The following is a 21,340-nucleotide window of genomic DNA, read 5'->3' on the forward strand; positions in this document are numbered from 1 at the left end:
GGAACATTTATAATTTAATATTGAAAACATATTCAAATAACTTAGCATAGCATATTTCCCTTACCTGTTTCCTACTAAAAATCCCCTACTATAACGGGTTCAACACCCGCAGGGTTCTCCACTCAACACCCTGAAAACCATAAATTTCAGAACAAAACATCAATATTTCTTGGCCTACATCATTTCCTACAACTGTCAGAAGGACAAAAACTAAATAAAAGACCTTACTCTGGATTTGGGATGAATTCCAACTTCGTTTCACCAACGATCCGCTCCGGCAGACTTGAAAAGAATTCCGCCAGGAATGTCGTGGTGGCCTCGGATTGTCGATCCGGCGACTGACGGGGCCGAAATCGAAGGAAGAAGAGGGAGGAGCCGTAGAGGTAGAGAGAGAGAGAGAGACTATGGCGAATTTCTGCGATTAAAATCAATTTAGGACTATTTATACTGCAGGATTCGTCGATGAGCCACATCATTTCGTTGACGAGTCCTTAAGTAATTTTTTCGACGAACCTTACCCTTCGTCAACGAAATTCAAAGTAGCCCAAATTCTTCTCTCGGTATTTTCTCGTCGACGAGACGGGACCTCGTCGACGAGACGGGACCTCGTCGACGAACCCCTGTATTCATCAACGAGGCCTGGAAATTCCTTGAAATTATTTACTTCCCAAGTGCGATGTCGTCGACGAAGTCTACCGCCTCCATTTGTTACTGATTCCATTTCCCTCTCTCTATTATTTTAATTCCATTATTTTTTCGGGTCATTACAATATGTGTTTTTGGGGACATCTTATGTGTATGTGTAAGGACCTAAGGCCTTTCTAAAGTCTTTTGAGCTTATTGCATCTACATGTATGATATGCAGTGATTATTATAGACCTTTTCCTATATTACTATTACAGACCTGAATGAGCATAAAATAAATTACAACAAGAATAAATCTTCTCGGTCTTTAGTCTTTAAGTCTTCTCATGCCATCAAGTGATCTTACAAATATGAACCTGCACACAAACATGATAGACATTAAATACCTGAGTAATTGTCATAATCAAAACCGGATATGACCAATAAGGTCAACAAAAATATACCATTTTCAGGAGGAAAATATTTACCATCTCTTCTAGAGATTATATACATAGCATTTTCAGGAGGTCTATCTATTCGGGAGATTAAATATATAGATGAAAAATTTAAATGTAACTTCTTCATGAGTACTATCTTATCATCTCTTTTGGAGATTGATACTCTTTAAACATTAAAAGACATATTCTCTTTTGAAGAATATTATGTTCTTATAGAGTAAAACTTATAAAAAATAAATTAAATATGATTTAAAGAAATATCTCAAATTGTTAGAGTTTCGTGCCAATAATGTATTATAAAATATGCAGAAAAATAAAATAGTGATGAGATAGTGATTTTACATAGTTCGGATATGTTTTTTTTTTTTTTTTTTAACAAAATTGAAAAACTTTATTGATATGCCATCACTTTTAGCGGCGGAATACAGTGGTTACAAGACAAACAATTGAGAGATTATAGATAATGAAAATAAAACCTTCTCCAAAACAACACCAATAACCAACCAAAACCAAAACAACAAATCCATACAATGCCAACTAAGAAACAAGTCTAAACAGACTTAAATAAAAAAAAACTTCACTATCTCAAAAGAAATTATAAGATGATTTATAACCGTTTTTGTACAAAATATCACTCTTCTTTTTTATCCCTTATAAAAAAATATCTCTCTTATTTTTATCTCCCTTCTATTCTTATCCTTGTAATGTATGTTTAAGCATGTAACGTGTGTGTACAAATGAGAGATGATGTCCCATTATAAGATAATCAGGATGAAAATGAATTTATTGTATCGTGAAACCCCTAATGTGTCGCATAACTTTAACAGGCATCACATTTTCGCCACGTTGATATGCAGTTCCAGGTGTAAGAGGCTTGAGTTTCTTCAACTCGTTGACTGCCTTGCGGGAGCCAATTTCGAGCCTGTACGTTATTACATTTGCGAAATCTCTCTCCTGTAAAAATGTTGAGAAATTGAGCTTGCTCTCAGGATAAACCCAGTGGCAGAAAATGGCGGATCGTTTCTTTCCCAACGAAATGCCAGATTTTGTTCCAGAATCAACAATCACCGCCATGGAAGAAGTAGAAGGTGTTGGAGTTGGAGACCCGCTCATGAAGCTTCTGGGCATGCCCTACCCAGCACTCTCCGAGCGATTCAAACGAGCTGCTCTGGACCTTAAAGAAACGGTTCCTCTGATCCTCTCTCTCTCTCTCTCTCTCTCTCTCTCTCTCTCTCTCTCTCTCTCTCTCTCTCTCTCTCTCTCTCTCATATTTAATTTTCATCTTTGGGATTGCTTGTTGGGTTTATGAAGCAGTGGCTGTATCCCACGGAAGGGTTTTCGAATTTTATTCGTATGCGTCTGTCTCTCAGATTGGAGTGCAGAACATCTGTTTGTGTTTTTGTTTTAGGTTGTCATAAAGACATGGGGACTGACTGGGCAAAGAATGCAAGACTTCACTCTTTACTGTGGTACCCTTGGGACCGCTTACTTGCTCTTCAAAGCTTATCAAGTCTCCAGAAACACCAGCGACCTCAATCTGTGTGCTGAGATTGTTAAGGCGTGTGACTCTGCATCTTTTGGTTCACGGTACTCTCTCTCTCTCAAACGCAGACACATGATTTTTTTCCTTCAATTCTCGAAGGCAATTTACGCAAAAAAGAGTGCTTAATTATATGCAGTTAAACATAATTATTAAACCATTTCCTAGGTTTTATTACATAATGAGAATCAACACCAAGCTGCAGTATGTCATCCACCCATAACAGCTACATGTCCTTTAGAAGAAGTGCTGAAATCTGAAGAAGGATGACCAGCTATATTCCTTTTATTTGTTGATTATTCTTTTCGTTATTATTTGTACATATTTCCATATTAAGATGCCTTCTATTTTTTTTGGTATGTAAATCAGTTAGTTTGTTAGGAAATATGTGTATAAGATAGCTGCTTGTATCGTGCATAGTAATCCAATTAATTCAATATAGCACTTTCCTCACGCTCTCTGAGCTCTCTCGTCTTTTTCCTCTGTTATCTTACATGGTATCAGAGCCTGAGAGCACCATTCATGGAAGATCCCCTATAAAGCTCAGCCGATTCTTCTTCAAACCATTCTGCGAACCACTCTGTCCATTCAACCCATTCGACCAAACACCTAAACCTAAATGACCCTAGTAACCCATTTCGATTGGACAACGAAGACAATCCTGCGGCAATTTTGGTCACCGATTTGCTTACCTCCGATAACTATGCTACCTGGTCGCGTGCTATGCAGCGTTCCCTTCGTGCCAAGAATAAATTGGGATTTATCACTGGCACTATCCCTCGACCCACCAAACTAGAGGATCCTCTTCTTGAGCTCTGGGAACATTGCAATGACATGGTAGTTTCGTGGCTTCAAAACTCCATCAGCCCATCCGTCAAGTCCAGCGTGGTGTTTGTTGATGATGCTCACGACATCTGGCTAGATCTCCAGGATTGATTTTCTCACCAAGATGGGCCTCACATTTACCAGCTCAAGCAAACCCTAGCTCGCCTCCTCCAAGAGAATGATTCTGTAAGTATCTATTATGGTAAACTCAAAATGCTTTGGGATGAACTGTCAATTTACGATCCCCTTCCCATTTGCACTTGTGACTCTCTGAAATCCCTAATTGACCGTTACCAACGAGACTGTGTATTTCAATTTCTCATGGGATTGAATGACACCTATTCCCCTGTTCAGGATCAGATCATGCTCTTGGACCCATTGCCTCCCATCACAAAAGTTTTCTCACTTATCCAGCAGCAGGAATGCCAACACCAACTTCTCCCAGCTTCAAACCCTTCCCCTGATTCCATGGCTTTTGCCATCAAAAGACCTTTCCAATTTACCCCTAAACCATCACCCCAATCCAAACCAAACCGAAAGGAGCATACTTACTGCACACATTGCAAAATTACTGGACATTCTGTTGATAATTGTTTCAAAGCTGGAAATGCTGAGCCTCCTGTGTGTTCTCACTGTCATTTATCTAGACACAAAATGAAGAAATGTTACATGTTGAATGGGTACCCATTAGGCCACAAATTCTATAATAAAACCCCAAACTCTGCTGTGTTTGCCACTCAGACTACTCCAAGTCCTGTCTCTGACCTTGATGATCTCATGGATGATCGAGTTGGTCTGACTAAGTCCCAGTATCAACAATTGATGACCCTACTTCAGCCAAGGGAGTCTTCCACTGCTGCTCAGCCCTCAGCTAATCAGATTCAGTCCAACATTCATCCAGCTTCGACTTCTAAGCTTTTTGGTTTCTCTTTTTGCTTATCCATATTCACACACAACTCATTGCACACCCGAGACACTCCTTGGATTATAGACCCTGGTGCAACAGACCACATGGTCTGCTGCACCTCCTCCCTCACAAAGATCACTGCACAGGTTTCTTATTCTGTCAAACTACCAAATGGGATTGAAGCCCCTGTCACTCACACAGGTAGTGCCCAACTCACACCCTCAATATATCTCACAGATGTTTTATGTGTCCCTTCGTTTCAATTTAATCTCATTTCAGCCAAGAAATTGGCTACTGCACTCACATGTTGCCTAGTTTTCTTCTCTAATTTTTGTCTTATCCAAGACCTTTTATCTTGGACAACGATTGGGAAGGGTGAAGTGAGGAGTGGTCTCTACTACCTGCTCAGAACTACAGCCTCTCCTTCGACTCTAGCTACCACTCTCTCACATTTTTCCCCTGCCAAATCTTCAATTTCTGCATCAGTTTTGAGTCCTGTTAGTGTCACTGACCTATAGCATCGTCGCCTAGGTCATCTTTCATTTTCTGTTTTGCATTTAATTTCAGATCCTATCGTAAAGCAAAATATTACTTCTAATGAAAAGCCTTGTTGCATTTGTCCATTGGCTAAGTTACATCGGTTTCCATTCTCTCACAGCATCCACAAAACCTCAACACCTTTTCAAATAGTGCACTGTGATCTATGGGGACCATGTTCAAATCCTGCTTATGATGGTTCTAAATTTTTTCTCACCTTAATGGATGATTTCATTAGAAGCACATGGCTATACCTTCTCAAAAGCAAATTAGAAACAAGAAAAACCATTGAAGCTTTCTCTAATCTGGTTGAGGCTCAATTTGAACTAGAAATCAAAATATTGAGAACTGACAATGGCAGTGAATTTCTCATGACAGATTTTTTTTAACTCCAAAGGTATGCATCACACCACTTGTGTTGCCACTCCTCAACAAAATGGAATTGTTGTGAGGAAGCAACAACACATACTTAATGTGGCTCATGCTTTAAAACTCCAAGTTGGTCTCTCACTTGAATATTGGAATGATTGTTTGTTGACAGCAATCTACTTGATAAATAAAACCCCTAGTCCACTTCTCATAAATAAAACTCCATTTGAACTTTTATTCAACACTCCACCCGCCTATTCTCACCTAAAAATTTTCGGTTCCCTCTGTTTTGCTTCTACCCTTTCCCATGGTAGGGAAAAAATTGATCCCCGGGGTCGCATGTGCATTTTTCTTGGTTACCCCTTTGGTACCAAAGGGTATAAACTACTTGACATTGAGTCCAAAACCATTTTCATTTCTCAGGATGTAATATTCCACGAGTCAATATTTCCTTTTCAATCCTTGCCCATCCCTACTTCCACCGCGTCCTCTAATCCTAGCTTTATTTTCTCTTAACCTTTACCTAATAATATTGATTTTCCCACCTCAACTCCACCCTCCAATCCCACTGACCTCCCAGAAACCATAGCACCATCTCTGCCCACTACATCTTCTCATACATCTCCTTTCAACTCTCGCACATCTCTTATCAATTCTCATACATCTCCATCACTCCCTAGCCCTTCAAATACTCCACCACTTCGCAGGTCAACTAGACCAAGGAGAGCTCCCCAGTACTTGCCGGAATTCCACTGTGACCAGGCCTCATTTTCAGCTTCAGACAAATCGTTGTCCAAGGTTCTGCACCTCCTACTGGTAATCCCTGTTGACTATCAAACTTTATGTCTTACCAGAAATTTTCACCTACCTTTAGTGCTTTTTCCACCTCTATTTCCACTGTGTTTGAACCTCAAACCTACAAGCAAGCAGTGGAACACCCTGGCTGGTGTCAGCCCATGAATATCGAGCTGGAAGCTTTAAAACAGAACCGCACTTGGATTATCACTGATTTACCTCCTGGAAAAGATGCCATTGACTGCAAGTATGTCTACAAAACCAAGTTTAATTCTGATGGGCCAGTTGAGAGATTGAAAGCCATACTTGTTGCCAAAGGTTTTACACAAGAAGAGGGCATAAATTACATGGAGACTTTTTCCCCCATAGCTAAACTTGTGACAGTGCGGGTTTTGCTCTTGGTGGCAACCATTCAAGGATGGTTTCTTCATCACTTTGATGTTAACACTTTTCTCCATGGCGACTTAGAAGAGGAGATTTACATGCGCAAACCCCCGGAATACAACAGAGGAGGACCTCAACAAGTATGCAAGTTGCTTAAGAGCCTTTATGGCCTTAAGCATGCCTCAAGACAATGGTATTCAAAATTCTCCTCCTCTCTTATTGCTTTTGGTTTTCAGCAATCTAGAGCCGACTATAGAATTTTTACCAAGCTTGATAGTACTGTCTTTACTGCCTTATTAGTCTATGTAGACGATATTATTGTGGCTGGAAATTGTCCCACAACCATCACAACTCTCAAGTCTTTCCTTAGTAGCCAATTTAAGATCAAGGATCTTGGTTCCTTATGCTATTTTCTTGGCTTGGAAGTTGCCCGATCTTCTAAAGGAATTCACATATGCCAATGCAAGTATGCATTGGATATTTTGGCTGACTCAGGAACCTTTGGCAGCAAACCCACCAAGCTGCCTATTGACCAGAATTTTAAATTGAGCAAGGATTCTGGTGACCCCATTTAAGATCCAAGCTCTTATAGGAGGCTCATTGGTCACTTATTGTATCTAACCCTCACTCGGCCTGATTTGTGCTACGTTGTCCAGCTCCTTAGTCAATTTATGGACAACCCGAGGACTCAACATTTATCCATTGCTCACAAAGTGCTGAGATACATCAAAGCTGCCCCGGGGGTAAGGTATTTTGCTGCCCTCTACCTCTCAACTTCAACTCAAAGCTTATTGCGACTCAGATTGGGCTTCATGCCCCGACACTTGTCGATCTATTACAGGATATTGTATCCTTGTTGGTGATTCACTTGTTTCTTGGAAAACAAAAAAGCAAACTGTGGTATCTCATTCATCGGCTAAAGCCAAACACTGTTCCATGGCCTCAACTTGTTCCGAACTCACTTGGTTGCGCTACTTGCTTTCTGATCTCAGAATTCCACATCCACAAGCTGCAGTACTTTATTGTGACAACCAAGTTGCTCTTCACATAGCTGCCAATCCAGTTTTCCATGAACGAACTAAGCATATTGAGTTGGATTGTCACCTAATAAGAGATAAAATTCAAGGAGCTGTCACCACAGCTCATATTGCATCCCAATACTAGCTAGTCAACATTTTTACAAAGGCATTGCCTTCTTACCTTCTCCAAAGGCATTTATCCAAGATGAGAATAGTGAATCTCTATTCTCCATCTTGCGGGTGGGCAATTACATAATGAGAGTCAACACCAAGCTGCAAGTCGTCATCCACCCATAACAGCTACATGTCGTTTAGAATAAGTGTTGAAATCTGAAGAAGGATGACCAACTATATTCCTTTTATTTGTTGATTATTCTTTTCATTATTATTTGTACATATTTCCATATTAAGATGCCTTCTGTTTTTTTGTTGGTATGTAAATTAGTTAGTTTGTTAGGAAATATGTGTATAAGATAGCTGCTTGTATCGTGCACAGTAATTCAATTAATTCAATATAGAACTTTCTAGAATTCCATGCCTCACGCTCGATGAGCTCTCTCGTCTCTTTCCTCTGTTATCTTACAGGTTTCGCTAACACTAACTAAATCAACACATACAAAGTCTTAATTTATCCGTATGTTCCTTTAACTTGTATTAGGATTTAGGAATAGCTATGATAATATTAGGAATGGTTCCAAGGTACTTCTGAATTTTGATAAATTAAGTGGGACTCCATGATTGTGGAACATAACTTGTTTCGTGTTTGCCCTTGGGTTCTTAATATGTCTGTTCTTACTCCCAATAATCGTTATTATGCATATTTGATTATTTCCTATATAAAATGACTAACAATAACAAATCAAGCCCTAAATCCCACTAGGTGAGGTCGGCTAGATGAATCCTTTTTTGTTAATTTACATGATACAAATTTAGGTTTGTCAAATCCTTATTCACTATCTCATCATAAATTATTTTAGGTCTATTTTTTTTCCTTCCTATTGCCCTTCATAGTAACTAGATCACTCCCGCTCATTGACACACTATTTGACCTACATTGCAGATGCCAAGGCATCTGAGTCTTACCTCCCTTATCTTATATTCTAAAAGAGTTGTACCTAACTTACCATGAATATGGTCATTCCTTAATTTATCTTTTAACGTTGTACCATTCATCCATTTTAGCATTCTCATCTTGGCAACTTTTATTTTTTGGATATGTTGTTTCTTAGTCACTCAACATTCTAATCCATATAGCGTAGCTAATCTTAGAGTCATCCTATAGAACTTCCCTTTTAATTTTAAGGACATTTTATGGTTGCACAACATGTTCAAAGCACTTTTCCATTTTATCTAACCAGCTTTAACTCTATGCATTACATCTTAAATTTTTTCTTCAACTTGCATAATAGATCTAAGGCATCGAAATTTACTAGTGTTATTTATTATTTATTTATTACCATTAAGTTAAATCTTTTGTCCACTATTTGCCCTACTATGATTGGAAAACTTCATATGTTTTGTTGCATTTCTACTTATCCTAAATCTTCTAGGATCTAAAGCTTATATCCATAATTCTAACTTAGATTTTACTCCATCCCTAGTTTCATCAATCAAGACAATATCATCTGCAAACAATATGCACCATGGAACCTCATTTTAGATACTCCTAGTAAGTTCCTCCATCACTAAAGTAAAAAGATAAGGACTCAAAGTAGATCCTTATTGTACACCTATTGTGATTGGAATTTTCTTAGCCTCTCCACTTGTAGTTCTAACGCTAGTTATTATTCTATCATATATATCTTTAATTACATCAATTACCTACTACATATACCATTTTTCTAAAGCCCTCTATAGACCTTCCTTAGGTACCTTATCATACATTTTGTCTAAGTCAATAAAAACTATGTAGTAGGTAACTGGTACCTTATCATACATTTTGTCTAAGTCAATAAAAACTATATGCAAGTCCTTTTTCTTTTCCCTAAACTTTTCCATTAGTTTTCTTAGAATATGTAGCTTCTGTGGCAGATCTTTTAGACATAAAACTAAATTGATTTTTTGAGACCCTCATTTCCAATCTTAATAATCTTTGTTCAACTACCCTATCCATTGTTTCATTTATGACTTATAACCATGATAGTGATTACAATTTTGAATTTCTCTTTTATTTTTGTATATAGGTTTGGCAGTGCTTTTCCTCCATTCGTCAATCATTTTCTTAGTTTTTTATAATTGTGTTATATAAGTTAGTTGGCTATATAATTCTGTTATCACCTAGGTATTTTCAAACTTCAATTCAGATGCCGTACAATCTTATAGCTTTTCCACTTTTCATTTTTTTTAATGCAAGCTTAAGTTTTTTTACTCTAATTTTGCGATCATATTTTTAGTCTTTTCCTCATTTATTTAATCTAAGTTTAAGCCTTTGCTTGGTTTTTATTAAACAACCAACTAAATTAACTTCATCATCTTTCTTTTATGTCTTCTTTCTTAAACACAACTAACAGCTAGCTTTGAATTTCTCAAAGTGACAAGAAGTTCACAAATTGGAATTTTTTGTTTGTTCTTCGTCATACTTTGATCATAGGGATGTGACATTTATATGTGGGCGAGCTGGTATTTGTGCTCTCGGTGCGGTTGTGTCCAAACTCACTGGTGATGAAAAGTTGCTGAATTATTATATTGCACAATTTAAAGAGGTACTTTGATGAGTTTGTTAAACCAAGCTGACAATGGCTGCGTGAGTTTAATGTTATTACGTTATTGGTTTTGAGCAATGGCTGGTGAAAACAGATTAAACTGTCAAGGAATCTCCCTGATGAATTGTTATATGGGCGAGTCGGATACTTGTGGGCATGTTCTTTCTTGAACAAACATATTGGTGAGGGAACAATTCCTCCTCCTTACATGGTAAGTCTTCCATGGATTTGCATAATTATATTATTTGTTGAACAGGAGAATAAGAGTTCAGATATTTTGGTAATATATGCAGGAAGCAATTGTTAGTGAAATTATCAAGAATGGTCGAAAGCTGGGTAACAATGGAAGATGCCCATTGATGTTTGAATGGTATGGTGAGAAGTACTGGGGTGCTGCCCATGGACTGGCTGGTATCATGCATGTTTTGATGGACATGGAATTGAAGCCAGATGTGGCTGAGGACGTCAAGGGCACTCTTAGATACATGATAACGAATCGATTCTGCAGTGGAAATTTCCCCACGAGTGAAGATGATAAAAGGGACGTTCTTGTGCATTGGTGTCATGGGGCTCCTGGAGTAGCACTTACACTAGTCAAAGCAGCTGAGGTAAAATTATTATGGTCACCAACTTTATTGCAAAAATGTTTTTTCAGTCTATTGGAATCCCTCTATATTTTGGGGGTGCCAGCATAGCTTTATTCCCTTCAATTTTTGCTGACTCAGAAATTCTTCGGAGGAATCAGAGATCATTTAGTTCTTTTAGCCTTCATTGATTTTGATGTTCACTGACTATGGCTTAATAAATTAATCATATGTCATGAGTACCGTTTTAAATTATTATGATCACAGTACTGAGACTGGAATGTCCTCAATCCCTAGTCTTTTGGATACTTCCCCCAAAGCCCCAAAAGTCAGTTCTAGAGGGGAAAAGGTTGTAGGTGAATATACTTTCTATTTGTATAGCGAAGCTGATATTTCCGTTTTTTCTTCCTCAATGACGAAGAAGAAGAAGAAGAAGAAAAGTCATTCTTCCTTTCGGTTTTCTTTAATCTGCTACTTAGTGACATTTGAAGGGAGCATAATCGGTACATACTTTAGTTTTGAAAGGGAGGAAATATTTTAGTTATGTAACAAGCCAAATGAGCCTTTTTTTTGTTTGTTTTGTTCTTGTACCTGATCTCTCCCACAAAAAAAGGCCACCTTGTTTCTTTAGTTTGCGAGTTTGTGGCTGTTAATTGACTTTGACATAAGATAATATTAAATGCTCAGGTTTTTGGAGAGAGAGAGTTTCTGGAAGCAGCTGTAGATGCAGCACGGACAGTTTGGAACCGTGGATTGCTCAAGCGAGTTGGGATTTGCCATGGCATCAGCGGAAATGCTTACGTATTCCTTTCGCTTTACCGACTGACACGGAATGTGGAATTCTTATACAGGGCTAAAGCTTTTGCATGCTTTTTAATTGAGAGGGCTCATGAGCTTATATCAAAGGGGGAGATGCATGGAGGTGATACTCCCTACTCCATCTTTGAAGGCATTGGAGGTATGGCTTATCTATTTTTAGACATGGTCAATCCCATGGAGGCTAGGTTCCCAGCTTATGAACTCTGAGATTATATGTAATGGAAAAGGGACATTAAATTATGTACATGAAAATGACTAGTAAATGTTGCAGTTGCTTGAACTTTTTATCAGTTATCAATTTTGTACATATTCATAGAAGGGGATTTGCGCAACTGCATCAAAATGTAGAGGACTTTCATCATTATTGTTGTTGTTGTTTGTTTGTTTGTTTTTTAAATCCTACAAACTGGGAAAGGCGTACCACAAGAAATTCTAGCTGTAAAGACGAGGCTTAGAATGACCTTATGTTGGAAGGTGCTGCACAATTATATATTCACACCATGGAGGAATCGAAGAATAGGAACATTGTGATGCAATGTTTGTTGTGTATGGACGGAAAGAAATGGAATGAAATTGCTTAGTTAATTTCTGCATGTTCATTTTAGAATTTATATTATGTTTGGCTTTTATGTAAGGTTTGAAACTTTGAGCCAGAATAATTTTTATTTTGCTTTTATGTAAGGTTTGAGTTCCTCAAATAGAATTAAGTAAAAAGTGGAATACTGGAATGAAATAAAAATTGCCCAACATCTGTTTTGTTATATTCTTTGGTATCAAACATTAAATTGTTCATTCTTTTCCCATGAACCAAATATAAATTCGGGCAGTGTCCATCATGCTGTGAAGGCATGGCCCAATGCCTTCTCACATGATGCTAGCACCCCTCTTTAACAGAATGATGGGCTGTACGTCTGGGGGGATTCACATACTAGCTGCCTGATGAACCTACTATAAATTTGAGCCCCAACAGGAAGTATTCAGGCCCAGCAGGGTCAACCTCATGATGGAGTAGGCCAAACCTCTTTGACACTCTGTTGGGTTAAAATAGAAGGAAGGTTAAAAACAAAGAGAAAAGGAAGATTTGTTTCTTTTTTACTTCCGTTAATTTTGGTAAGGATTGATTTCAAAATCCACCACTCCAAAAAAGTAGGAGAAAAATGTGCGGAAACAAAAGCAAGAATTCTGTCTTTTGCTTCTTTTTCTCTTGCACTTTTTTTCACTTCTCTGATCACCTTTACTCAATCTTACACAGTAACTTTGATTTGTGTCTTCTGTACACAGCTCACTACGATATTTGTTAATATCATATTCCATATTTGTTGATATCATATTCGTTCTCACTCTAGTTTAGAGTGTTCTCTATTGTGAAGTTGAGTTGAGTTCAACAGATCTGTGACTCTGATGCTTCTGTCTCAATTATACCTTGGTGGTTGATGAAATATTCATATAGCTCTTAAAACTTAGACAGGCGTATCAAGCAAGTTTTTAAGTATATAGATATATATATATATATATATATATATATATATATACATTTTCAGGTTAATTGATTGGGATGTCACAGAATTAGCATTGGACCTTGAGTCTATGGATTGATAAAACCGTGGAACACAAATGCAGTATTGATTGAAAATTTAACTTCATGAATATAAAATTTCCAAACCAGGTAGAGATGCAGAGGTCTTATACAGCAATATTTGAGAGCTTGCCATAGGTTACACTTTATTCCTAGAGCGGATTCACTTAATTTGTATGGCATCCCATAAGTGGTGCAACCCTACTCCTCTCCCCATTAGACATTATGTTTGTCGAGGAAGGAGATGAGAAGGTTGTTCACCTGCTCTGGCAGTTGTTCCTGCACAAAATGGCTTCCTTCTTCCAAGAAAATGACTTCCAGATTGGGCACGAACTCCTTCACTTTCCCACTTCGCACGTACTCCTCCATCCCTGGGAATTTTATGACATAGTCCTTCTCTCCCATTATTAGCAGTGCCGGAGCTGTAGTTTTAGGGTCAGTTATACCACAATCTGCATTCAGAGTCCTGCCATCCAAGCATACGCCCAATGAAGTTGGGTTCTAATGACGCAAATTTTTATCATAAATTTTGAAATGAGAGAGAGGGAGAGGGTTTTGTTCTCGCTGCATTGGGAAGTTTTGGGGTAATTACCTGTAGGGAACTTGCAGTGCAGTCCGAAATCGGGACTTCTCGTATAAGGTAGCATAAACATCAAGGTCTTTCTCGGTGAACCATGGGGGCAGAGGAGTGGACGGGTCAGCCAGGTCCAATATTTCCTGATCATCGCTGCTGGCCACCGGAAGTTCGCTGCCGGAGAAGAGAGTGTAAATTCGTCTTACCACCGTCTTCACTTCGAAGCGGCCGAAATCAGCTTCAGCGCGTCCTGGCTCCTGTTTTTAGTTTCACTTCAGACAATGGAGGATGAAGAGACAATTAAGGCAGGTAAGAATGGGTATGATACATATGCGTACCAGCCACCTCAACATGTAGAAGCCTTTGGGAAAGAGATGGCCTTGGATGACAGAGGAACCTGGTAGCATGAAAGGGACGCCTAGAGTTACCACGCCACACACCCTGCCTGGGTGTTCCACAGCTACCTGAAACGCTGGTACAGCTCCGAAGTCCTTCCCAACCAGAAAAGCCTGTATCCACAATAGTCCACTTTCAACCTAATATATAGCTTGAATCATACATATATTTCGCAGGGGAGGGGTCGGGGATGGGAATTTTTTTTATGAGTTAAAAAAGTGAGCTGAATCAAGAACAGAGAGTAAAAAAAATTAACCTTGGGGATGTCATAGGAATCAAAGAGGGCAATAAGATCGAGAACCAGATCGTTGAAATTAGCTTCCTCGGGTTGGGCGGGCTGATCGGAGAGACCGTATCCCCTGAAGTCGATGGCGATTGCGCGATAGCCGGCTTTAGCAACGGCAACCATTTGGTGCCTCCACGAGTACCAAATCTCCGGGAATCCATGCAAGAACACCACTACCTTGGCACCTGCACCACCCGCCCACCACGCGCACACACACTCCCCACCCTTAGAATTAAGAATCATGAAAGAGAAAAAGGAAAAAGGAAAAAGAGGCAAAATAGATAGCTAGCTAGAACAAGTATGTTGGGGGGAGAACCGGTGGTGAATCCTACCCGTTCCGATCTCAGCCACATGAAGCTTTAGCCCTCTTACTTCCACTCGAGTGTGCTGGATCTCCTCCATTATTACCAAATTGTGTGTGTGTGAGAGAGATGGGGAGAGAGAGAGAGCTCAGAGAAGTAACAAATGGTGCAGAGCGCTGTGGGTCAAGTTACATGTACATAGAGAGGGATCACAGGCCCCTTCCCACTAAGTCAATAATAATAATAAGGGGCGTGCTGGGATTGCCGCTAAATAATAATAATAATTTTATTTATTCCTATACTATTCTATAACATTATTGATGCAGCAGAAAAGTAGTACAGCAGTAGAGTGCTGTGGCAGTGGTCAAGTGGTTTTCGTTGGCTGTGCTTGTGCAAATTATATAATCGAGGCGGAGGCGTTGCAAAATCCAAGCTACAGATCAAATCCGAGTTTGATGAAGAGAAGGGGAGCAAAATTTTTTTAAGAAAGCTGCTGTGTTGCAAGTTACAACTGCTCCAAAGTTCAGTCAACTACGCTGTAGTGGTTGCCTTGTTTCCATCACACGCACTGCCTCACATATAGCGTCGAGATATTTTAAGATTTAAAAAATAAAATTGGTTTATCAATTCTAATTTACAATTAAAAATATTTAACCTCAAAATAAGAAATTTGGGATGCCAACCATAGTTTTTGTTTTTTTTATTTTTTAAAGAATTATAAATTTTTTAATTAATTTTTTAGTTTTTAAAAATTAAGATTAAAGATGTGAAAATAAAGAATTTATTTAATTGTGTAAACTAGCCTTTCATTTTTCTTTTAATTTCTAAGTTTCAAAACAATTAAAAAAGAAACAACTTGTCTTTTAATTTCCAAACGTTTTATGAGATAAATTTTGGTGGATTTGGGAGAAATTCCATATAATTTTATATTATATTTTGTTTAGATATACATTCTAATTCGAGATCCAATTTCATACTTCCAAATGCACGATAAAAAGTTAGAAATCTAGAAAATAATAAAAAGATATTGTCAAACTTACCTATATAAAGCAGAAAATTTGGAAAATAAGATAGTAATTTTGTAGTTATTTCAAAAATTAAAAAAAAAAAAAAAAAAAAGTAAAACCATTTTCACAAGCAAATAATGTTGACATTTATTATTATATATTATTTTTTATATAAATGTTGTAAAACTAAGGAATTAGATGACTCTTTTTTTTTTTTGTAATTATTTGAAAAAATAAAAATAGAAATAAGAATTGTTTTTTACAACTAAACAGGCTCTTATTAATATTTATCCTTATTTTAATGAGTTGATTTTTATTTAAAAACATATACAATTTGAAGGGTATTGATTGAATAAGAAAGATTTTTTTCTTTTTTAGGAAGATTTTAGATGCAATTTAATTAAGAAGTAGGAAAAGTGTACAAATTGAAATGAAGGGAAGGAGTACAATAGAAATCTAGCATAGCTTACTGTTGAAGCTTGAGACTAGCTTGTTTTTTGTGTCAATTATAGCTTGCTTTGCAGTCAGAGCAGGATTTATGCATCCATGCTTGAACAAGAATCTGTTCCTTCCTCTCCTGGAACAGACTGAAAATAATTTTGGGTTTGCTTAATTAATACTTAGTGTGTTTATATACTTCTTTATTTATTGTGACAAGATGGCAGCATTAGTGTCACTGGCCAAATACTTTCCTTAATACCGGGTTGCATTATAATACACAAACTTTAACTAGTCATTCGAAAATTAATGGCAGTCCATTACAGGAACAATTTTATAAGCAGAGAGTAGGAAAGAAGCTACAAGCACTATGCATGAATTAAAAAAGTGAATTATATGGTAGAGGGAAAAATGATTTGGTTGATTTTATTATATATTTGAGGGTGTAATGTGTTTAGTGAGCAAGACAAGTAAGCTTTAGGCTATGCATAAATGAACACAATACATATTGAAAAAGTTCTCCAATATTAATGAACATTGATCTTTCAGTTTTTAGGCCATTCTGTCTCTAACACAAAGAAAAAAGTCATACTCTACTTATAAACCAAATGCCACTCACACTAAAACATAAATCCTAGACTACTAATATGATGGATGCAAGATAAATGGGTTCAAGAGACAAGAAATAGTAGGCAAGATTGAGACCCCAAACAAGTGTAGTGACATTTTCCCTACTTATATGATAGGAGTCCTTGTAAATTTTGATGTCAATTATTGCTTCTTGGTGGTAGGAAGTAGCTTTAGAGGTCGATTAAGTTAAGAGTTGATGAAGTATTCGTCTCACTTCAAATATGTAAAATCAGAAGTGGGCTCTTAGGAGGTCTCGGTGGCCTCTGGGGGATCCCTGCAATGCCCAAATTAGTTACTAATTATGTCACTTCAAGTGCATATCTGAGAGTAAGAAGGACTGGGAAAGAATGAATCTCCCTTTCTAAGTTAACTTACCTCCCCTTTAATGGGGCCCCCCTCCCCGGGAGAGTGGAACCTCGATGGTGGGGTCCACATGAAGGTGGTAAAGGCTCCAAGAGGTACACCTCGATCGTGAGGCCCATGTGGAGGTAACTAAGGCTCCAAGAGGAGCACCTCAGTCATGGGGCCCATGTGGAGGTGGTAAAGGCTCCAAGAGGTGCACCTTGGGCGTGGGAGCCATGTGGAGGTAGTTAAGGCTCAAAGATATGCATCCTGGTTTATAAAGAAACTGAACATCTATCAAGAACCTGAACATCATCTTTCAAATTATCAAGATGAAGTTACAATATGTAATTAATTTTACACATGCCCAGCCAACTTTATATACAAGTGCCGGCTAACGAAAAGAGAAAAACAAATTAAACAATTTATTGTTAAAAAAAAAAATTGTTATAGATATTTTATTAAAGCTACCAATGGTTATAAAAAATATATCACAGACAGCAGATCTTCTTCTTCCATGCTCTGTTCTTGAATCACTGTTTTTCTTTTTATTGAGCTTAACATCCCAGCATTACTGATTGGCTCACTAAGTTTAACACCCTCCCTTAAGAGCAAAGCTCTTACTGCTTGATCTTTCAGAGTACAATCCGGATATTCAACTTGATGAGTGTCGCGACGTCCCGGGAGCGCGTGTGTCCCGGGCGGCGAAATTAAAATCTATTTAATATTTTCATAGAAAAACATGGAATGTCGGAGTCGCCACTAACCTTTAGTGCGGTTAGAACACATGATTACTACCCCGTTAGGAATAGAATCGGTCTACATTACCAGAGTTAGGCTCGGGAGTTCGGTTACGCGAGGGGAAGGTACGAGCACCCCCTACGCGCCCGTTCTTACGAACGGTACCTAATTAATTTAAAATTATCCCTAAGTTAATCTAATAATTCTTTAAATTACTCCTTTTTATGAATTTATAAGTACATGTAAAAAAAATAAATAAATAAATAATAAATAAATAAAGATAATATATATATATATATATTCCCTCAGAGCTTAGGGTACGTGATGCCCGAAGGCTCATACTCTCGCAATAAAATCATAGGGATTTAAAAATCAAGAAAATATTTTATCAAAATATATACCATAGTACGTATAAGATTGAATAAAGAAAATACTAAAAATAGTGATAATATTATTAATAATGATAAGAATGATAACGTTAATAAATAATACTAATACTAATAACAATACTAATATTAATAGTAGTAATAGATATGATAATAATAATAATAATAATAATAATAAATGACAATAATGGTAACAATAATAATATTAACAGTAACAATACTAAATATCATTAACTAACAATATACATATTTAAATAATATGACATTTATCTTAATATTAACACGCTGTCAAAGATATGCACAAGACATACATATGCTAACAATTAATTAAGGAAAACAAATCGAATTTAAAATATGTAAACTACTAAAACGGGCAAGAAAATAATTGAATTTATGGAAACAAGTTAATTCTAAAATTAATAATTACCTATTTAATATGGCAACCAAAATTAACACGCAACCTTAACTATACAAATATTAAATACAAGGAGAGTACAATAATGACCAAAAACCCTAAGTACATAATTTATATGGAAGCAATTTCAACCCTAAAAGTACATCAAGATACAATAAATCAAAATACGAGAATACAATATTAAGAATATATAGTAGTAAGGCAGCAATTTTAAATGTACCCTAATATACAATAATAACATAATCTCAAAATACTAAGGTTACCAAGATAAATGATATTGTGTACATTAAAATACTACAAATATGATAGTAATAAATATATAATATGTAATATCCATTATAATATTGAACATACCTTAAAACTAACATGCTAAATACACTAAAATACTAAACACAATATTACTAGATATATCAACATGCCAACCGTAACCAAAATATAAAATATGCAAATCAACTATATAAACCTAAACATAATAATGAAACAATCTACATAATAAACCCAATAATAGCATATAACAATAATAAAACAATCCACATAATAATAATACCAACCATATGCAAACAATAGAATATTAATACTAATAAAATCAATATAATAATTAATATAATAATAACATCCAAACTATACCGTAATTTTACTAATAGTAATATACAAACCAGTAACATAAGAATAACGCGATCATGTAATTAATAATAATATACAAACTTACGTAATACTAATACTAATATAATTAATATAATAACAATGCTAATATTAATAAACCAACTAAGTAATAATATTACTAATAATGATATATAAATCATATAATACTAATAATAACAATACACCTATGATGTGATAACAATATTAGAAATATTATACAAATCATACAATAATATTATTAATGGTAATATACGAACAATCTAACAACATTATTAATAATAACATACAAAACAACATAATAACATAATATATAAATAATAATGATTTTACTATCAATAATATACAAATAATAATACTAATATGGTCAATATAGTATATACATATAGATGCAAATATATAAACATTTAAACTTTAAGTATTAAAACTCCCAACAAAACCAATATATACCTATATATATATATATTAACACTAATAAATATATAAATATATATATATATGCATTGTGTGTGTGAGAAACAGCATGCATGAGTTCCGTGTGCGTGTGCGTGTGCGTGTGGTGTGTGTGTATAGGATAGCTTACAGTGGGGGGCGCGGCAGAACTGAGAGGGTGCCGGAGACAGCGATGGTTGCCGGAGGCTCGTGGGAAAGCGGCAGCGACTATGAGTGGCCGGAGTTTGCTGGAGCAGAGGAGTGCTGTCTGCGAGTTGCTGTGTGTGGCGGAGGGCGACGGCATTGTGAAGTCCCGTCGCTGGTGCAGTGCCGGTTTGGTGTGAGGTCGGGGCTTCCGGCTACGGGTGCTACGGGCTGCAGCTGTATTGTGGAGCAGAGGTCGGATCTGCTGGTTCAGAGGTGGCTCGGGTTGTGCTCGATGGAGTGGAGGGGATGGCCGTGATGGTTGTGATGATGGAGAGGGCTGCCGGAGTTGTGGCTATAGATAAATTCTGCAGAGGCTGGGCTAGGTTGGATGGTGAGTGACAAGAGAGACAGAGAGATGACGGAGGAAGAAGAAGATGGTTCGGGTTTTTTTTTTTGGTCTCTGCCTCTGCCCTGCGCCCGTGTGCAGCGCCCCCTCTTATAAAAATAATTTTTGAAAAAAAACCCTAAAAACATTTCCTTTTTTGGTTTTTGGTATTTTTCTTTTTTTGGAAATAATATATACTACTATTATGGTTATAAGGAAATAATAATAATAATAATAATAATAATAATAATAATAATAATAATAATAATAAGGTAAAAATAATAATAACAAAGATAAATAAATAAAATAATAATAATAATAGTAATAATAAAGGTAAAAATACTAATAATAATAATAATTAAAAATAATGTCAATAATAATGAAAATAATAAATAATAATAATAATAATAATAAACAATAGAAATAAAAATAAAAGTAATAATAATAATACTAATGAAAAAAAAAAATAATAATAATAATAATAAAAATAAAAAATAAGATAATAGTAATAATAGTAATAAAAATACTAATAATAATGATAATAAAAATAATAAAAATAATAATGAAAATAATAAATAATAATAACAATAAAATAGACGTAAAAAATAAAAATAAAAGTAATATTAATAATACTAATGAAAAATAATAATAATAATAATAATAATAATAATAATAATAATAATAATAATAATAATAATAAGATTAGTGAAAATTAATAATAATAATAATAATAATAATAATAAGAATAAATAAAATAATAATAATAATAATAATAATAATAATAAAATAACAATAATAATAATAATAGTAATACATATATTGGGTCTGGGTAAAAATGGGGTGTTTACAATGAGCAAAGATATTAATTAAACCCAACTTCTTGATCATTCTAATATGATTGTCTACACCAAGTGCCTTAGTAAAAATGTCAGCCAACTGATTTTTAGATGCAACATGAAAAGTTTTGATCATACCATCTAGAACTCTGTTTCTAACAATATGACAATCTTCTATATGTTTTGATCGTTCATGGAATACTGGATTTGCAGCTATATGCAAAGCTGCCTGGTTGTCACAGTAA

General features: G+C 36.0%; 2 protein-coding genes across 3 annotated transcripts; one reads left to right on the forward strand and one right to left on the reverse strand.

Moving 5' to 3' along the window:
- The first annotated feature begins 1,872 nt into the window (after positions 1–1,872).
- On the forward strand, positions 1,873–11,927 carry LOC131148688 (lanC-like protein GCL2). Of its 2 annotated transcripts, XM_058098573.1 has the most exons (7): positions 1,882–2,006; positions 2,072–2,268; positions 2,491–2,669; positions 10,049–10,160; positions 10,255–10,371; positions 10,454–10,768; positions 11,432–11,927. In XM_058098573.1, exons 2-7 carry the CDS (start codon positions 2,092–2,094, stop codon positions 11,768–11,770), a joined length of 1,239 nt encoding a protein of 412 aa, XP_057954556.1. In that variant the 5' UTR covers positions 1,882–2,006; positions 2,072–2,091; the 3' UTR covers positions 11,771–11,927. The 2 variants fall into 2 exon arrangements, with proteins under 2 accessions (XP_057954555.1, XP_057954556.1); XM_058098572.1 differs by having other exon boundaries at positions 1,873–2,268.
- Positions 11,928–13,185: 1,258 nt separating this feature from the next.
- On the reverse strand, positions 13,186–15,249 carry LOC131148690 (uncharacterized). Its single transcript, XM_058098574.1, has 5 exons — positions 14,728–15,249; positions 14,366–14,580; positions 14,052–14,222; positions 13,732–13,970; positions 13,186–13,605 (listed from the first exon to the last, which is right to left on the reverse strand). The coding sequence occupies exons 1-5, from the start codon at positions 14,795–14,797 to the stop codon at positions 13,356–13,358; spliced, it is 945 nt and encodes a 314-aa protein (XP_057954557.1). The 5' UTR covers positions 14,798–15,249; the 3' UTR covers positions 13,186–13,355.
- Positions 15,250–21,340: the final 6,091 nt, after the last annotated feature.

The sequence above is a fragment of the Malania oleifera genome, chromosome 2 (genome assembly GCF_029873635.1).
Source record: "Malania oleifera isolate guangnan ecotype guangnan chromosome 2, ASM2987363v1, whole genome shotgun sequence".
NCBI classification, from domain to species: Eukaryota; Viridiplantae; Streptophyta; class Magnoliopsida; order Santalales; family Ximeniaceae; genus Malania; species Malania oleifera.